A 15209-nucleotide genomic window follows, 5' to 3' on the forward strand; every position below is an offset into this window, starting at 1 on the left:
CTGACTCACTGGAAAAGACCCCAATGCTGGCAAAGATTGAAGGTGGGAGAAGGGGATGACAGAGGATGAGATGGTTGGATGGCATCACTGACTCAATGGACATGAGTCTGAGTAAACTCCAGGAGGTGGTGATGGACAGGGAGGCCTGGTGTGCTGCAAAGTGTCAGACACGACTGAGCTACTGAACCGAGAGAGAATTTGCCTACAGTGACAACCAGAAAACTTTTACAAAGACCAGTAAACACATCGGTAATCATCTACAAATCTTGTATATACAGATACACTGTTGTAAATGTCTCATTTTCATCATGCTTTTCAAAAGAACTCAACATTAAAACATTTTTCACAGAAGATAGATTTCTTTTGGTCTCCCACAATGGTTAACTAATGAGAAATTTTTTAATCCAGTCTGCATAATACTGCAAACTATAGCATTAATAACAATGTTATTCTCTAAAATGCATTATATGGTACAATTATGTAATAAAATTCTTAATTGTTAAGAAAAATCTATTTCCAGATCTTTCACTTGGTTTACACATTTAACTATATTGAGACTTCCAGATTGCTTCAGAAGATTAAATTTTTAGTATCTAAAGAAAGCTATGTGGCATACCCAGTTCACACTGCAAATTCTTAAAGGCAAGAGACAAAATATTCACATTACTTCTAAAATTGAGCAACTAACGTTTTATAACTCAAGTATACAGTCACTATCAAATTACCATTTTCTGGTTTTCATAGCATTCTTATTTGAAAGTATCAGTTTGTGTTTGTCCATCCAAATACATATATAAATACAAGCTCTTATCTTGCTGACTAATTATTCTCAGCACATAACATAAACAGCCTTCAAATGTGAACTAAGTGAATATAAAATACCATCAAGAACAGGACAGGCTTCCTCAGGATGGAATGTCCTTCATCACTGGGGAAGACTACTCATCATTAAGAATACCAGTTTGAATTATTGCAGAAATGCAGATCAAACTTACAACGAGGGGCTTTCCTGGCGACTCAGTGGTAAAGAATCCGCCTGCCAATGCAGGAGACATTGGTTTGATCCCTGATCTGGGAAGATCTCACATACCAGGGAGCAATGAACACCGTGCACCCCAACTATCGAGCCTGTGCTCTAGAGCCCAGGAGGTGCAACCACTGAGCCCACATATACCACAGCTATTGAAACCCACGCACTGAGAGCCTATGTTCCGCAAGAGAAGCCACTGCAATGAGAAGCCCTTGCCCAGTAAGTGGTGAGTAGCCCCCGCTCCCCAAAACGAAAGAAAGGCCCACATATCAACAAACATCCAGCACAGCCAAAAATTATTTTTTTTTAAAATATCTTGATAAACACAACCATACAAAACCTATGGGAGGCAGCAAAAGCAATTCTCAGAGGGAAGTTCAGAGTGATGCAAGCATTCTTCAAAAACAAAAGAAAAATCTCAAGCTAACTTATCACCTAAAAAAATTAGGAAAAAAGAACAAACAAAACCCAAAGTCAGCAGGAGGAAGGAAATAACAAAGATAAGGGAGGAAATAAATACAATAGAGGTTGAAAAAACAGAAAGGGAATTCTAAGGAGCCCGCCCACCGCAACAAGAGAAGCCACAGCAGGAAGCCCAGTGGTCCAGTGGTTAAGACTCTGCACTTTCACTGCCAAGAGCCTGGGTTTGATCCCTGGTTGGGGAACTAAGATCCCACAATCCTCGTGGCACAAAAAAAAAAAAAAAAGAAGGAACCAAGAGTTCATGCTTTGAAATAATAAATAAAACTAACAAACCTCTGGTCAGGTTCACCAAGAAGAGAAGAGAGAACCCAAACAAACAGAATAAGAAATGAAAAAAGAGAAACCTCAATCCGTACCATAGAAGTACAAAAAACCTTAAGAGAAATTTACAAACAATTATATGCCAACAAATTTGACAACCTAGAAGAAACAGACAACTTTCTAGAAACATACAGCCCTCCAAAACGGACTAAGAAGAGACAATTTGAACAGACTGCTCACTAAAAGTGAAATAAAATCTGTAATTTAAAAAACAACAACAGAAAAACTCCCTACAAACAAAAGTCCAGGACCACATGACTTCACAGGCAAGTTCTACCAAACATACAAAGAAGAATTTATATTGATCCTTCTCAAATTCCTTCAAAAGACTGAAGAGGAGACTCCCAAGGACATTCTATGAAGTTACCATCTCCCTGATAGCAAAACCTAGACAAAGACACCATCAAAAAAGAAAATTACAGGGCTTCCTTGGTGGCTCAGGGGTAAAGAATCCACCTGCCAGTGCAGATGACACGGGTTTGATCCCTGATGAAGATTCCACATGCCCCTAGAGAGTAGACCCCGCCTGCCATAACTAGAAAAAAATTCATGCAACAACAAACACCCAATACAGCCAAAAAAATTTTTGAGGAGAAAAAAAAAAGAAAAGATTACAGGTCAATATCCCTGATGAATATAGACACAAAACTTCTCCACAAAATATTAGCAAACCGAATCCAACAACAACTGAAAAAGATGACATACCACAACCAAGTAGGATTCATCCCAAGTTAACAAAGATGGTTCACCATATGCAAACCAATGTAATACACCATATAAACAAAAGAAATTTTGAAAACCACACAATCATTTCAATAGACACAGAGAAAACATTTGAGAAAATTTATATCATTCACGACAAAAACTTACTGGGGCTTCCCTGGTGGCTCAGAGGTAAAGAATATACCTGCCGATAAAGGAGATACAGGTCCAACCCCTGATCTGGGAAGATCCCACAGGCAGCAGAGCAACGAGGCCTATGCACCAACTACTGAGCCTGTCCTCCAGAGGCCAGGAGCCGCAACTGCTCAGTCCAAATGCTGCAACGAGTGCAGCCTGAACACCCTCTAACCCATGCTCCCCAGTAAGAGAAGCCACTGCAATCAGAAGGCCATGAGCCACAGTGAGTAGCCTCCACTCACTGAAACTAGAGAAAAGCCGGTGCAGCAATGAAGACCCAACAAAGCCAAAAATAAAATGATTAAATATTTAAATGAATTTTAAAAAACCCCTCTTACCAAAGTGAGTACAGAGGGGAATATATCTCAACATAATAAAAGCTATTTCTGACAGTCAGTCAGTCAATATAAAGCTCAACGGTGAAAACCTGAAAGCATCCCCACTAAAATCTGGAACAAGGCAAGGATGCCAGCTCTTACCACTTCTACTCAACATAGTATGGGAAGTCCAAGCCTCAGCAGTCAGACAAAAGAAAGAAAGAAGAGGTAAACTGGAAGGGAAGAGGTAAAGCTGTCACTATATGCACATGACATGGTACAATATATAGAAAACCCTAAGGACCTTCACACAAAGACTACTCGATCTTATAAATGAATTCAGTAAGGCAGCAGGATATAAGATTAACATTTAGAAATCAGTTGTGTAAATTTCTTCTCATTACCAATGAAATATCGGATCGGGAATGTTAAAAAAAATGATACTTTTCAAAATCACACCAAAAAAATAAAATACCTAGGAATAAACCTGACCGAAAAGTCAAAAGACTTATACACTAAGAACTGTAATATTTCAGTAAAGGAAATTAAAGAGAATTCAAAGAAATCAGGAAATATCCCATGCTCCTGAACTGAGAAAATATGCATTGTTAAAACAACAATGCTACCCAAAACAATTTACAGACTGAATGCAACTCTTAGCAAATTACATTTTTTGCAGAACTAAATTATTTGGAATAAATAATCCAAAAGTTCACATGGAACCATAAAAGAACCAGAATTGCCAAAGGAATCCTGAGGGAAAACAACAAACCAGGAGACATAACTCTCCCAGACTTCACACAATACTACAAAGCTATGTAATCAAAACCATGTGATATTGATACAAAAATAGACATCCAGATCAACAGAACAGAACAGACAGCCCCAAAATAAACCCACACACCTAACATCAATGAATCTTCGACCAAGGAGTCAAGAATATAAAATGGGAAAAAGACAGTCTCTTCAGCAACTGGTATTGGGAAAGTTGGAGCTGTATGTAAATCAATGAAATTGGGATAAACCCTCACATCATGCACAAAGATAAACTCAAAATGGCTTAAAGACAAACATAATACATAATGCCATACAATTTCTAGAAGGAAGCATGGACAAAAAAGTCTCTAATATAAATCGTACCAATATTTTCTTAGGTCAGTCTACCAAGGCAATAGAAATAAAAACAAAATAAACAAATGGAAACTAATGAAACTTAAAAGCTTTTCCATAGCAAAGGAAATCATTTAAAAAAAATGAAAAAACAACCTACAGAAGGGGAGAAAATACATGCTGCTGTTGCTGTTTAGTTGCTAAGTCGTGTCCAACTCTTTGCGACCCATGGATTATAACCTGCCAGGCTCCCATGTTCATGGGATTTTCCAGGCAAGAATATTGGAGTGGGTTGCCATTTCCTTCTCCAGGGGATGTTTCCAACCTAGGGATCAAACTTGGGTCTCCTGCTTAGGAGGCAGATTCTTTACCACTGAGCTGCCTGGGAAACCCAAAGACGACATAAAGGGGCAGTAAGCACATAAGAAGATGCTTAACATAACTATTAGAGAAACGCAAAACAAAACTACAGTGAGGGCTTCCCCAGTGGCTGAGGGGTAAAGAATCCACCGGGCCGTGCAGAAGACACAGGCTGGATCCCTGATCTGGGAAGATCCCGCATGTTGAATAACTAAGCCCATTCGCCACAACTATGGAGCCTGTGCTCTGGAGCCCAGGAGCAGTAACTACTGAGCTTGGAAGCTTCAACTACTGAAGCCGAAGAGCCCTACAGGCCGTGCTCCTCAACATGAGAAGCCACCACAGTGAGAAGCCCTAGAGCACAGCTAGAGAGCAGCCCCTGCTTTGCGCTACTAGAGAAAAGCCCAGACAGCAACAAAGACCCAGCATGGCCACAAATAAATAAACAGAGATAAAATGATTAAAAACAAACAAACAAACAATGAAGTATCACCTCACACTGGTCAGAATGGCCATCATTAGGGGGAAAAAAAGAACAGTCATCATTAAAGTCTATAAAATAACAAATTCTGGAGAGGGTGTGGAGAAAATGGAAGCCTCCTAACTGTTGGGGAGAATGTAAGTTCATGCAGCTACTATGGAAAACAGCACAGAGGTTCCTCAAAAAATAAAAACAGAGTTACCACAATCCAGCAATCCCAGTCCTGGGCGCATACACCTAGACAAAAGTATAATCTACAAGCACCCCTGTGCTCATAGCAGTACTATTCACACAACAGCTACGACCAGGAAACAACCAAAACGTCCAGTGACAGATGAATGGATAAAGATGATGTGGTACATATACACAACAGAATACTACTCAACCATTAGAAAGAATGTCATAATGTCGTTTGCAGCAACATGGATGGCCTGGAGATTATCACTCTAAGTGAAGTAAGTTTGACAGACAAAAGCAAATATACAATATCACTTATACGTGGAATCTAAAATATGGCACAAATGAACTATTTACAGGCTCAAATGGCAGAAAGTGAAAAGGAACTAAAAAGCCTCTTGATGAAAGTGAAAGAGGAGAGTGAAAAAGTTGGCTTAAAGCTCAACATTCAGAAAACGAAGATCATGGCATCTGGTCCCATCACTTCATGGCAAATAGATGGGCAAACAGTGGAAACAGTATCAGACTTTATTTTGGGGGGCTCCAAAATCACTGCAAATGGTGATTGCAGCCATGAAAGTAAAAGACACTTACTCCTTGGAAGGAAAGTTATGACCAACCTAGACAGCATATTCAAAAGCAGAGACATTACTTTGTCAACAAAGGTCTGTCTAGTCAAGGCTATGGTTTTTCCAGTGGTCATGTATGGATGTGAGAGTTGGACTGTGAAGAAAGCTGAGCACCGAAGAACTGATGCTTTTGAACTGTGGTGTTGGAGAAGATTCTTGAGAGTCCCTTGGACTGCAAGGAGATCCAACCAGTCCATTCTAAAGGAGATCAGCCTTGGGTGTTCTTTGGAAGGAATTGATGCTAAAGCTGAAACTCCAGTACTCTGGCCACCTCATGCAAAGAGTTGACTCACTGGAAAAGACTCTGATGCTGGGAGGGATTGGGGGCAGGAGGAGAAGAGAACGACAGAGGATGAAATGGCTGGATGGCATCACCGACTCGATGGACGTGAGTCTGAGTGAACTCCGGGAGTTGGTGATGGACAGGGAGGCCTGGCGTGCTGCGATTCATGGGGTCGCAAAGAATCAGACACGACTGAGCTGAACTGAACTGAACTGAACAAGCTCAAAGACATAGAGAACAGACCTGTGGTTGCCAAGAAGGGCGGGTAGAGGGAGCGGGAAGGACTGGGAGTTTGGGGTTAGTAGATATAAACTATACAGGCCATAGGGCTGCATAGAGTTGGACTCGACTGAAGCAACTTAGCACTCATGCATGCATGCCTGCATTTAGAATGAATAAATAACAATGTCCTAGTGCATAGCAAGGGAACTAGATCCAATCTCCTGGGATATACCATAATGGAAAAGAATACATATATATATTAAAAAAGAATGCATATAGTGTATAACTGAGTCACCTTATTGTATAGCAGAAATTAACATAACACTATAAATCAACTATACTTCTACTAAAAATAAAAAGCAGCAAGCATAAACAGGAAAAAAAGGAAAAAATAAAACAAACTCTTGTGTCTCCTGCATTGGCAAGCAGATTCTTTACCACTAGCGCCACCTGGGAAGTCCTAAAGTTCTTCCAATATCTCTAAAGTACAAGCAAGCAAACTTTTTTAATAGCAGTTTGAAAAGCATCAACTTAGTAAATTACAACCAGCTTTTAAATAAAGAAATAAAACAAAACTATAAGGACACACTGCCCAAACAGGTAAACAATGTTCAAGAAAATTCTTTCACACATATAATATATGGGTTCCAATGTAAAATTAAGATCATGGGTCCCAACACTTCATGGCAAATAGATGAGGAAACAGTGGAAACAGTGGCTGACTTTATTTTGTTGGGGGGGGGGGGCTCCAAAATCACTGCAGATGGTGACTGAAGCCATGAAATTAAAAGAGACTTGCTCCTTCAAAGAAAAGTTATGACCAACCTAGACAGCATATTAAAAAGCAGAGACATTACTTTGCCCACAAAGGTCCATCTAGTCAAAGCTATGGTTTTTCCAGTAGTCATGTATGGATGTGAGAGTTAGACTATAAAGAAAGCTAAGTGCCAAAGAATTGATGGTTTTGAACTGTAGTGTTGGAGAAGACTCTTGAGAGTCCCTTGGACTGCAAACAGATCAAACCAGTCAATCGTAAAGGAAATCAGTCCTCTATATTCATTGGAAGGACTGATGCTGAAGCTGAAACTCCAATACTTTGGCCACCTGATGCAAAGAACTGACTCACTGGAAAAGACCCTGATGCAGGGAAACACTTAAGGCAAGAGGAGAAGGGAATGACAGAGGATGAGATGGCTGGAAGGCATCACCAACTCGATGGTCATGAGTTTGAGTAAACTCCAGGAGTTGGTGATGGACAGGGACGCCTGGTGTGCTACAGTCCATGGGGTCACAAAGAGTCAGACACAACTGAGCAACTGAACTGAATGTAAAATTAACCCCACCAAACTCTAGGACTGGGCTGCCTCAGGCCAAACTACAGGGAGAGAACACAGCCCCACCCATAAGCAGGATATTGGACTAAAGATTTACTGAGCATGGCCCTGCCCACCGGAGGAAGACTCTGTGTTCCCCACAGCCGGTCCCTCCTATGAGAAGTTTGCACAAGCCTCTTATCCTCATCCATCAGAGCACAGACAGAATGAAGACCAGAATCACAGAAAACTAACCAAAATGATCACATGGGTCACAGCCTTGTCAGTGAATCTATGAGCCACCCAAGACGAACGGGTCAAAGTGGGGAGTTCTAACAAAACGTGGTCCACTGGAGAAAAAAATGGCAAACCAGTTCAGCATCATTGTCTTTGAGAACCCCATGAACAGCATGAAAAGGCAAAAAGATATGACACTGAAAGATGAACCCTCCAGCAGGTCAGTAGGTGTCCAATATGCTACTGGAGAAGAATGGAGAAATAGCTCCAGAAAGAATGAGGAAGCTGAACCAAAGGGGAAACGACGTCCAGTTGTGGATGTGTCTGGTGGTGAGAGAAAAGTTCAATGCTATGAAGAGCAATACTGCATAGGAACCTGGAATGTCAGGCCCATGAATCAAAGTAAATTGGAAGTGGTCAAGCGGGATGGCAAGGGTGAACACAGACATCTTAGGAATCAGTGAACTAAAATGGATGGGAATGGGTGGATTTAATTCAGATGACCGTTATACCTATTGTGAGCAAGAATCCTTTAGAAGAAATGGAGTAGCCCTCATAGTCAACAGAAGAGCCCAAAATGCAGTACTTGGGTGCAATCTCAAGAATGACAGAAAGATCTCATTTCCAAGGCAAACCATTCAATATCACAGTAATCCAAGTCTATGCCCCAACCACTAATGCCGATGAAGCTGAAGTTGAACGGTTCTATGATGATCTACAAGACCTAGAACTAACAGCCAAAAAAGATGTCCTTTTCATCATGAAGTGAAGTTGCTCAGTTGTGTCCGATTCTTTGTGACACAATGGACTGTAGCCTAAGAGGCTCCTCCATTCATGGGATTTTCCAGGCAAGAGTACTGCAGTGGGTTGCCATTTCCTTCTCCAGGAGATCTTCCCAACCCAGGGATGAACTCAGGTCTCCCACGTTGCAGGCAGACGCTTTACCATCTGAGCCACCAGGGAAGTCCTTTTCATCATAGGGGACTGGAATGCAAAAGTAGGAAGTCAAGAGATACCTGGAGTAAAAGGCAAGTTTGACCTTGGAGCACAAAATGAAGCAGGGCAAAGGCTAACAGAGTTTTGCCAAGAGAACACACTGTTCATAGCAAACACCCTCTTCCCAACAACACCAGAGATGACTCTACATATGGACATCACCAGATGGTCAATACAGAAATCAGACTGATTATATTCTTTGCAGCTGAGAATGGAGAAACTCTATACAGTCAGCAAAAACAAGACATGGAGCTGACTGGCTCAGACCATGAGCTCCTTAATGCAAAATTCAGGCTTAAATAGAAGAAAGTAGGGAAAATCACTAGGCCATTCAAGTATGACCTAAATCAAATCCCTTAGGATTATACAGTAGAAGGTACAAATAGATTCCACGGATTAATCTGACACAGAGTGCCTGAAGAACTATGGACGGAGGTTCCTAACACTGTATAGGAAGTGGTGACTAAAACCATCCCCAAGAAAAAGAAATGAAGCAAGACAAAATGGTTGTCTGAGGAGGACTTACAAATAGCTGAAAAAGAAGAGAAGCAAAAGACAAAGGAGAAAAGGAAGAATATACCAAACTGAATGCAGAGTTCCAAAGAACAGCAAGGAAAGATAAGAAAACCTTCTTAAGTGAACAATGCAAAGAAATAAAGGAAAATAAGAGACTGGGAAAGACTCGAGATCTCTTCAAGAAAATTAGAGATACCAAGGGAAAATTTCATGCAAAAATGGACAGAAATGGTATAGATACAACAGAAGCAGAAGATATTAAGAAAAGGTGGCAAGAATACACAGAGCTATACAAAATGATATTAATGACCCTGATAACCAAGATAGTGTAATCACCTACCTAGAGCCAGACATCCTGGAGAATGAAGTCCAGTTGGCCATAGGAAGCATTACTACTAACAAAGCTGGTGGAGGTGATGGAATTCCAGCTGAGCTATTTCAAATCCTAAAAGATGATGCTGTGAAAGTGCTCCATTCAATATGCCAGCAGATTTGGAAAATTCAGCAGTGGCCACAGGACTGGAAAAGGTCAGTTTTCATTCTAATCCCAAAAAAGGAGAAAGCCAAGGAATGTTCAAACTACCACACAATCGCATGCTAGCAAAGTAACGCTCCAAATTCTCCAAGCGAGGCTTCAGCAGTACATGAATGAAGAACTTCCAGATGTACAAGCCAGATTTAGAAAAGGCATCAAATTGCCAACATACATTGGATCATAGAGAAAGCAAGGGAATTCCAGAAAAACATGTACTTCTGTCTCATTGACACTGCTAAAACTTTTGACTGTGTGGATCACAACAAACCATGCTTCTGCTGCTGCTGCTAAGTCGCTTCAGTCATGTCCAACTCTGTGCGACCCCATAGACGGCAGCCCACTAGGCTCCCCATCCAGGGATTCTCAAGGCAAGAACACCGGAGTGGATTGCCAGTTCCTTCTCCACAACAAACCATGGAAAATTCTTAAAGAGATGCAAATACCAGTCAGTCCACCTTACCTGCCTCCTGAGAAACCTGCATGCAGGTCAAGAAGCAACAGTTAGAACCAGACATGGAACAAAGACTGGTTCCAAATTGGGGAAGGAGTACATCAAGGCTGTATATTGTCACCCTGTTTATTTAACTTACGTGCAGAGTACATCAGAGTACATCATGCAAAATGTTGGGCTAGATAAAGCACAAGCTGCAATAACTTCAGGTACACAGATGACACCACCCTAATGGCAAAAAGCGAAGAGGAACTAAACAGCCTCTTGATGAGAGTCAAAGAGGAGAGTGAAAAAGCTGGCTTAAATCTCAACGTTCAAAAAACTAAGATCATGGCATCCGGTCCCATCAGTCCCATTACTTCATGGCAAATAGATGGGGAAAAAGTGTAAACAGTGACAGATTTTATTTTCCTGGGCTCCTAATGTCTGTTGACAGTGACTGCAGCCATGAAATTAAAAGACGCTTACTCCTTGGAAGAAAAGTTATGACAAACCTAGACAGCTTATTTAAAAGCACAGACATTACTTTGCTGACAAAGGTCCATACAGTCAAACCTATGGCTTTTCAAGTATTTATGTACGGATGTGAGAGTTGGAACATAAAGAAGGCTGAGCACTGAGGAATTGATGCTTTTGAACCATGGTGTTGGAGAAGAGTCTTGAGAGTTCTTTGGATGGCAAGGAGATCAAACCAGTCAATCCTAAAGGAAACTAATCCTGAATATTCATTGGAAGCACTGATACAGAAGCTGAAGCTCTAATACTGTGACCACCTGATGGGAAGAGCTGACTCACTGGAAAAGACCCTGATGCTGGGAAAGACTGGAGGCAAGAGAAGACTATAAGACTATACCTAACATTACTAACTAAACCAATAATTGCTAGAAGTAATTATGATCCTGCTATGCCATGATGACACTACATAAGTTCTTCTGCCACTTTAAAGTCAAATTCCCTTCAAACAACAACTCAGAACCACAGAGCCCACACGCCGCAACTTAAGACTGAAGATCCCTCATGCCACAACTAAGATCCAGCACAGCCAAATAAATAAGTAAATAAAAATAAATATTTTTTAAAAACTACAATGAGGTATCACCTCACACTGGTCTGAACAGCCATCATCAAAGAATCTATAAAGTATAAATGCTGGAGACGGTGTGGAGAAAAGGGAAACTCCTACATTGTTGGTAGGAATGTAAACTGGTACAGCCACTATGGAACATGGAGGCTCCTGAAAAACCTAGAAATAGAGCTACCATATGAGCCAGCAATCCCACTCCTGGATATATAACCGAGAAAACCGTACTTCAAAAGGATGCCCACACTGTGATGCAGCACTGTTTGCAATAGCCGGGACATGGAAGCAACCTCAACATCCGTCAACAGAGGACTAAAGAAGATGCAGTGCACGTGCACACAGAACAGAGCTCAGCGATAAAGAGGACTAAACCACGCCATCTGCAGCAGCATGAGTGGACCCAGAGACTGGCGTACAGAGTGCGGTCAGTCAGTATGAGAAAGGTAAGGATAACATAGCTTATATGCGGAATCTAGAAAAATGGTACAGATGAATTTATCTGCAAAGCAGAAACAGAGTCACAAATTACACGTGGAAAACAAACCTATGGTTGCCAAGGAGGAGAGGGGAAGGTGGGATGAAACGGGAGACTGGGATTGACACATATATGTCATATTACTATATATAAAATAGCTAGCTAATGAGAACGTACTGTATCGCACAGGGAACTCTACTCAATGCTCTGCAGTGACCTAAACGGAAAGAAAATCTAAAAAAGGGTGGCTATATGCATACACATAACTGATTTATCTTGCTGTACAACAGAAACTAACACAACATTGTGAAGAAACAATTAAAAAAATTTTTAACTAAAAAAAATAAGAGTTTGGATAGGATCAAAAATCCATTCTAAAAACATATGAGCTTAAGATTTTAAAAATACTGTACACACAAGCAGCAAGTACTATTTAAGTACTCACTAAATAGTTACTTTAATTTTTTCTTGTTTTCTTAAGTTTTTATAATATAGATTACTTACTACTAGAATAAAGTAAGAAAAACTGTAACAATTATTTTAATAAAGAAAAATCAAACAGAGCACCACTCAATTAAATAATAAAATGATGGGACATCCCCCTGGTTGTCCAGTAGTTAAGAACCCACCAAGCAATGCAGGGGATGCAGGTTTGATCCCTGGTCAGGAAACTAAGGGGCTTTGTGGTGGATTAAGCAGGAAAGAATGTGCCTGCAATGCAGGAAACCCAGGTTCAATCCCTGGGTTGAAAAGATCCTCTGGAGAAGGGAATGGATCCCCATTCCAGTTTTCTTGCCTGGAGAACGCCATCGACAGAGGAGCCTGGCAGGCTACAGTTCATGGGGTGGCAAAGAGTCCGACACAACTGAGCAACTAAGACACACACACACACACAGGAAACTAAGACTCCACATGCTGCAGAGCAACTAAGCCCGAGAGCCACAACTTGGAGCCCACCAGCCACAACCAGAGAGTTCGTGCGCTGCAACAGAAGACCCCACACGACGCAGCAGCGGCCCCACGCACCAGGTACCACAACTAAGACCTGACGCAACCAATAAACAAACATTTTTTTGAAAATTTAATAAAACAATGCCTTTTCTTTTTAGGAAGTACCTTTTCTTGAAAGACAACAGCAGTTTCCAGCCCGGGCATGATGTCCAGTAGGAGTCTGCAAGCTGCAGTGTTTAAAGGGGGCTCTCGGCTTGTCATCACATATGCATTCACCAGCTGTAAAGAAGAGCAATACTTTTCATCTGAAATTCAACCCAATCAAATTAATGAAGTTTAATAAATCCATACCATATTCCCATAGCTTGCCTAAAGAATATTAAAGATTGTAAGGCTACACCTAACATTACTAACTAAACCTATAATTATTGGAAATAATTATGATCCTGCTATGCCATGATACCATACAAGTTCTTCTGCCATTTTAAAGTCAAATTCCCTTCAAACAACAACTCAGCAACCACAGAAATTAAAACTCAAGAGTTATCACAAAAAAATCACCTCCCATCCTTATACTTTTTCAGAAAGATAAAACAGGGCAAGACAAGCCTCCCCTCACCTCTCCCTGATTCTTGACAATGATTAATGAAAAAACTTTGAGGTTTATATTTTATATAAATATATTAATAATGCTTTCTTTTTGGCACTCATCAGATAAAAAAACACTGGATCTCTAAGTGGCACTGTGTTCTGTTACTGGATATACAATAGTGGATAAGATACAGTCCCATCACCAAAAGGTTCATAATCCAAAAAAGATGACAGCTGGGAAAAACAAGTATCGTACAAGTACAGGATGCTACAGAAGCCTGGAGGAGATCATAAACCTTGCAAAGGAATCAGAAAAGGCCTCAGAGAGGAAGGGGTGCCAAGCAAGACCATGAAGAACAAGGAGGAACAGCTAACAAGGGGTGAAAAGGAAAGGAGGCAAAGGGCAAGAACTAAAAATTGAAAGAACAAAGGCCACGAAAAACAGGTTTATAAACCAAAATAAGAAATTTAAAGTTCATCGTGAGAGCAATGGGAAACCACTAATGCATTTTAAGCAAGACAGTGAGTGCCATGATCACTTTTTGCATTTGATAAAGAATGGGCTGGAGGAAGACAAGAAGAGAAACCAATTAAGAGGCTATTGTAGTACCAACAGAGGTATGGTGGTGGTTAGCCTAGGGTCTGGGAACAAGGGCAGAAAGAAGTCGAGGGATTTGTGAAGGCTAAGGGGTAGGGACCCATAAGAGCTGTAACTTCACTGAAGGAAGCTGTAACTTCAGCTTAGAGGAACAAAGAGGGCTTTCCAGGTGGCGCCAGTGGTAAAGAATCAGGAGATGCCAATGCAGGAGACTCAAGAGATGCAGGTTTCATTTCTGGGTCGGGAAGATCCCCTGGAGGAGGAAATGGCAACCTGCTCCAGTATTCTTGCTGGGAAAAATCCCATGGACAGAAGAGCCCAGTGGGCTACAGTCCATGGGGTTGCAAAGATGAGTCAGACATGACTGAGCATGCACACACGCTAGAGGAATAAAGGAACTTCTAGCTGGTTAGGAAAGGACACCATCACTGAGCTAGAGAATAAGAGAAACAGACTACGGGGCAAGCAATTAGACATGCAGAACTCAAGGTGCCTTTGGGAAATATCCATGTGGGGATCAGAAGGCAAGCTGGAAGTGATCTGAAGCAGAGGAGAGATGCCAGTGAAAGAGAAGTAAAACCGAGAATTAATATAGATAGTAACTACTGAGCCCTCATGTGCCAGGTTCTACACCAAGCACTTTCGGACTTAATCTCATTCAAGTATTACAAAAATATTTTAAGGTTAATCATTATCATCCCCATTTTATAGATTAGGGAAATAAAGCTTGGAGGGGCTTAAGCTGCCCAAAGATCAAAATGTCAAAGAAGAGAAGAGCTGCATTTAAACCCCAAACATGGACCCCAAAGCCCATGAGCTCAAGTATCATGCTATTTGCCTCCAAAAGCAAACATAATTATTACTATGAGTTATTACTATGTTTAGGAGCTGTAATACATACTTTTTCCCCCTCATTTACTCAACAGACATGAGTGAAATAACTCAGGTTATTTAACTTCCTTTCCTTTCTTTCCTCCTCCACATGTCCAGTGCATAGCATGCACACACATAGTGTGCACACCCACATAGTATGCACACCCACAGTGTCAGCGCAGAAGCATGCTGCACACATCACTCTTAATTTTTTATTCAGGAATCCAACAGAGCTTCTGTATTTCCAAATTCAAAATCATCTCACTCCAGTATGAGCAG

General features: G+C 41.0%; 1 protein-coding gene across 3 annotated transcripts in view; it reads right to left on the reverse strand.

Annotated features, from left to right (window-relative positions):
* Window positions 1–15209, reverse strand: part of DCAF1 (DDB1 and CUL4 associated factor 1) — a 95122-nt gene that overhangs the window by 64068 nt on the left and 15845 nt on the right. For all 3 annotated transcript variants that reach the window (XR_005722194.1, XM_040247082.1, XM_040247083.1), the window contains one exon: window positions 13034–13147. Coding sequence is in view for 2 of the 3 variants with exons in the window: in XM_040247082.1 (XP_040103016.1) it covers window positions 13034–13147 (114 nt within the window). In the remaining variant the exon portion in view is untranslated. The remainder of the gene's footprint in view (window positions 1–13033; window positions 13148–15209) is intronic.

The sequence above is a fragment of the Oryx dammah genome, unplaced genomic scaffold (genome assembly GCF_014754425.2).
Source record: "Oryx dammah isolate SB20612 unplaced genomic scaffold, SCBI_Odam_1.1 HiC_scaffold_9, whole genome shotgun sequence".
Taxonomy (NCBI): Eukaryota; Metazoa; Chordata; class Mammalia; order Artiodactyla; family Bovidae; genus Oryx; species Oryx dammah.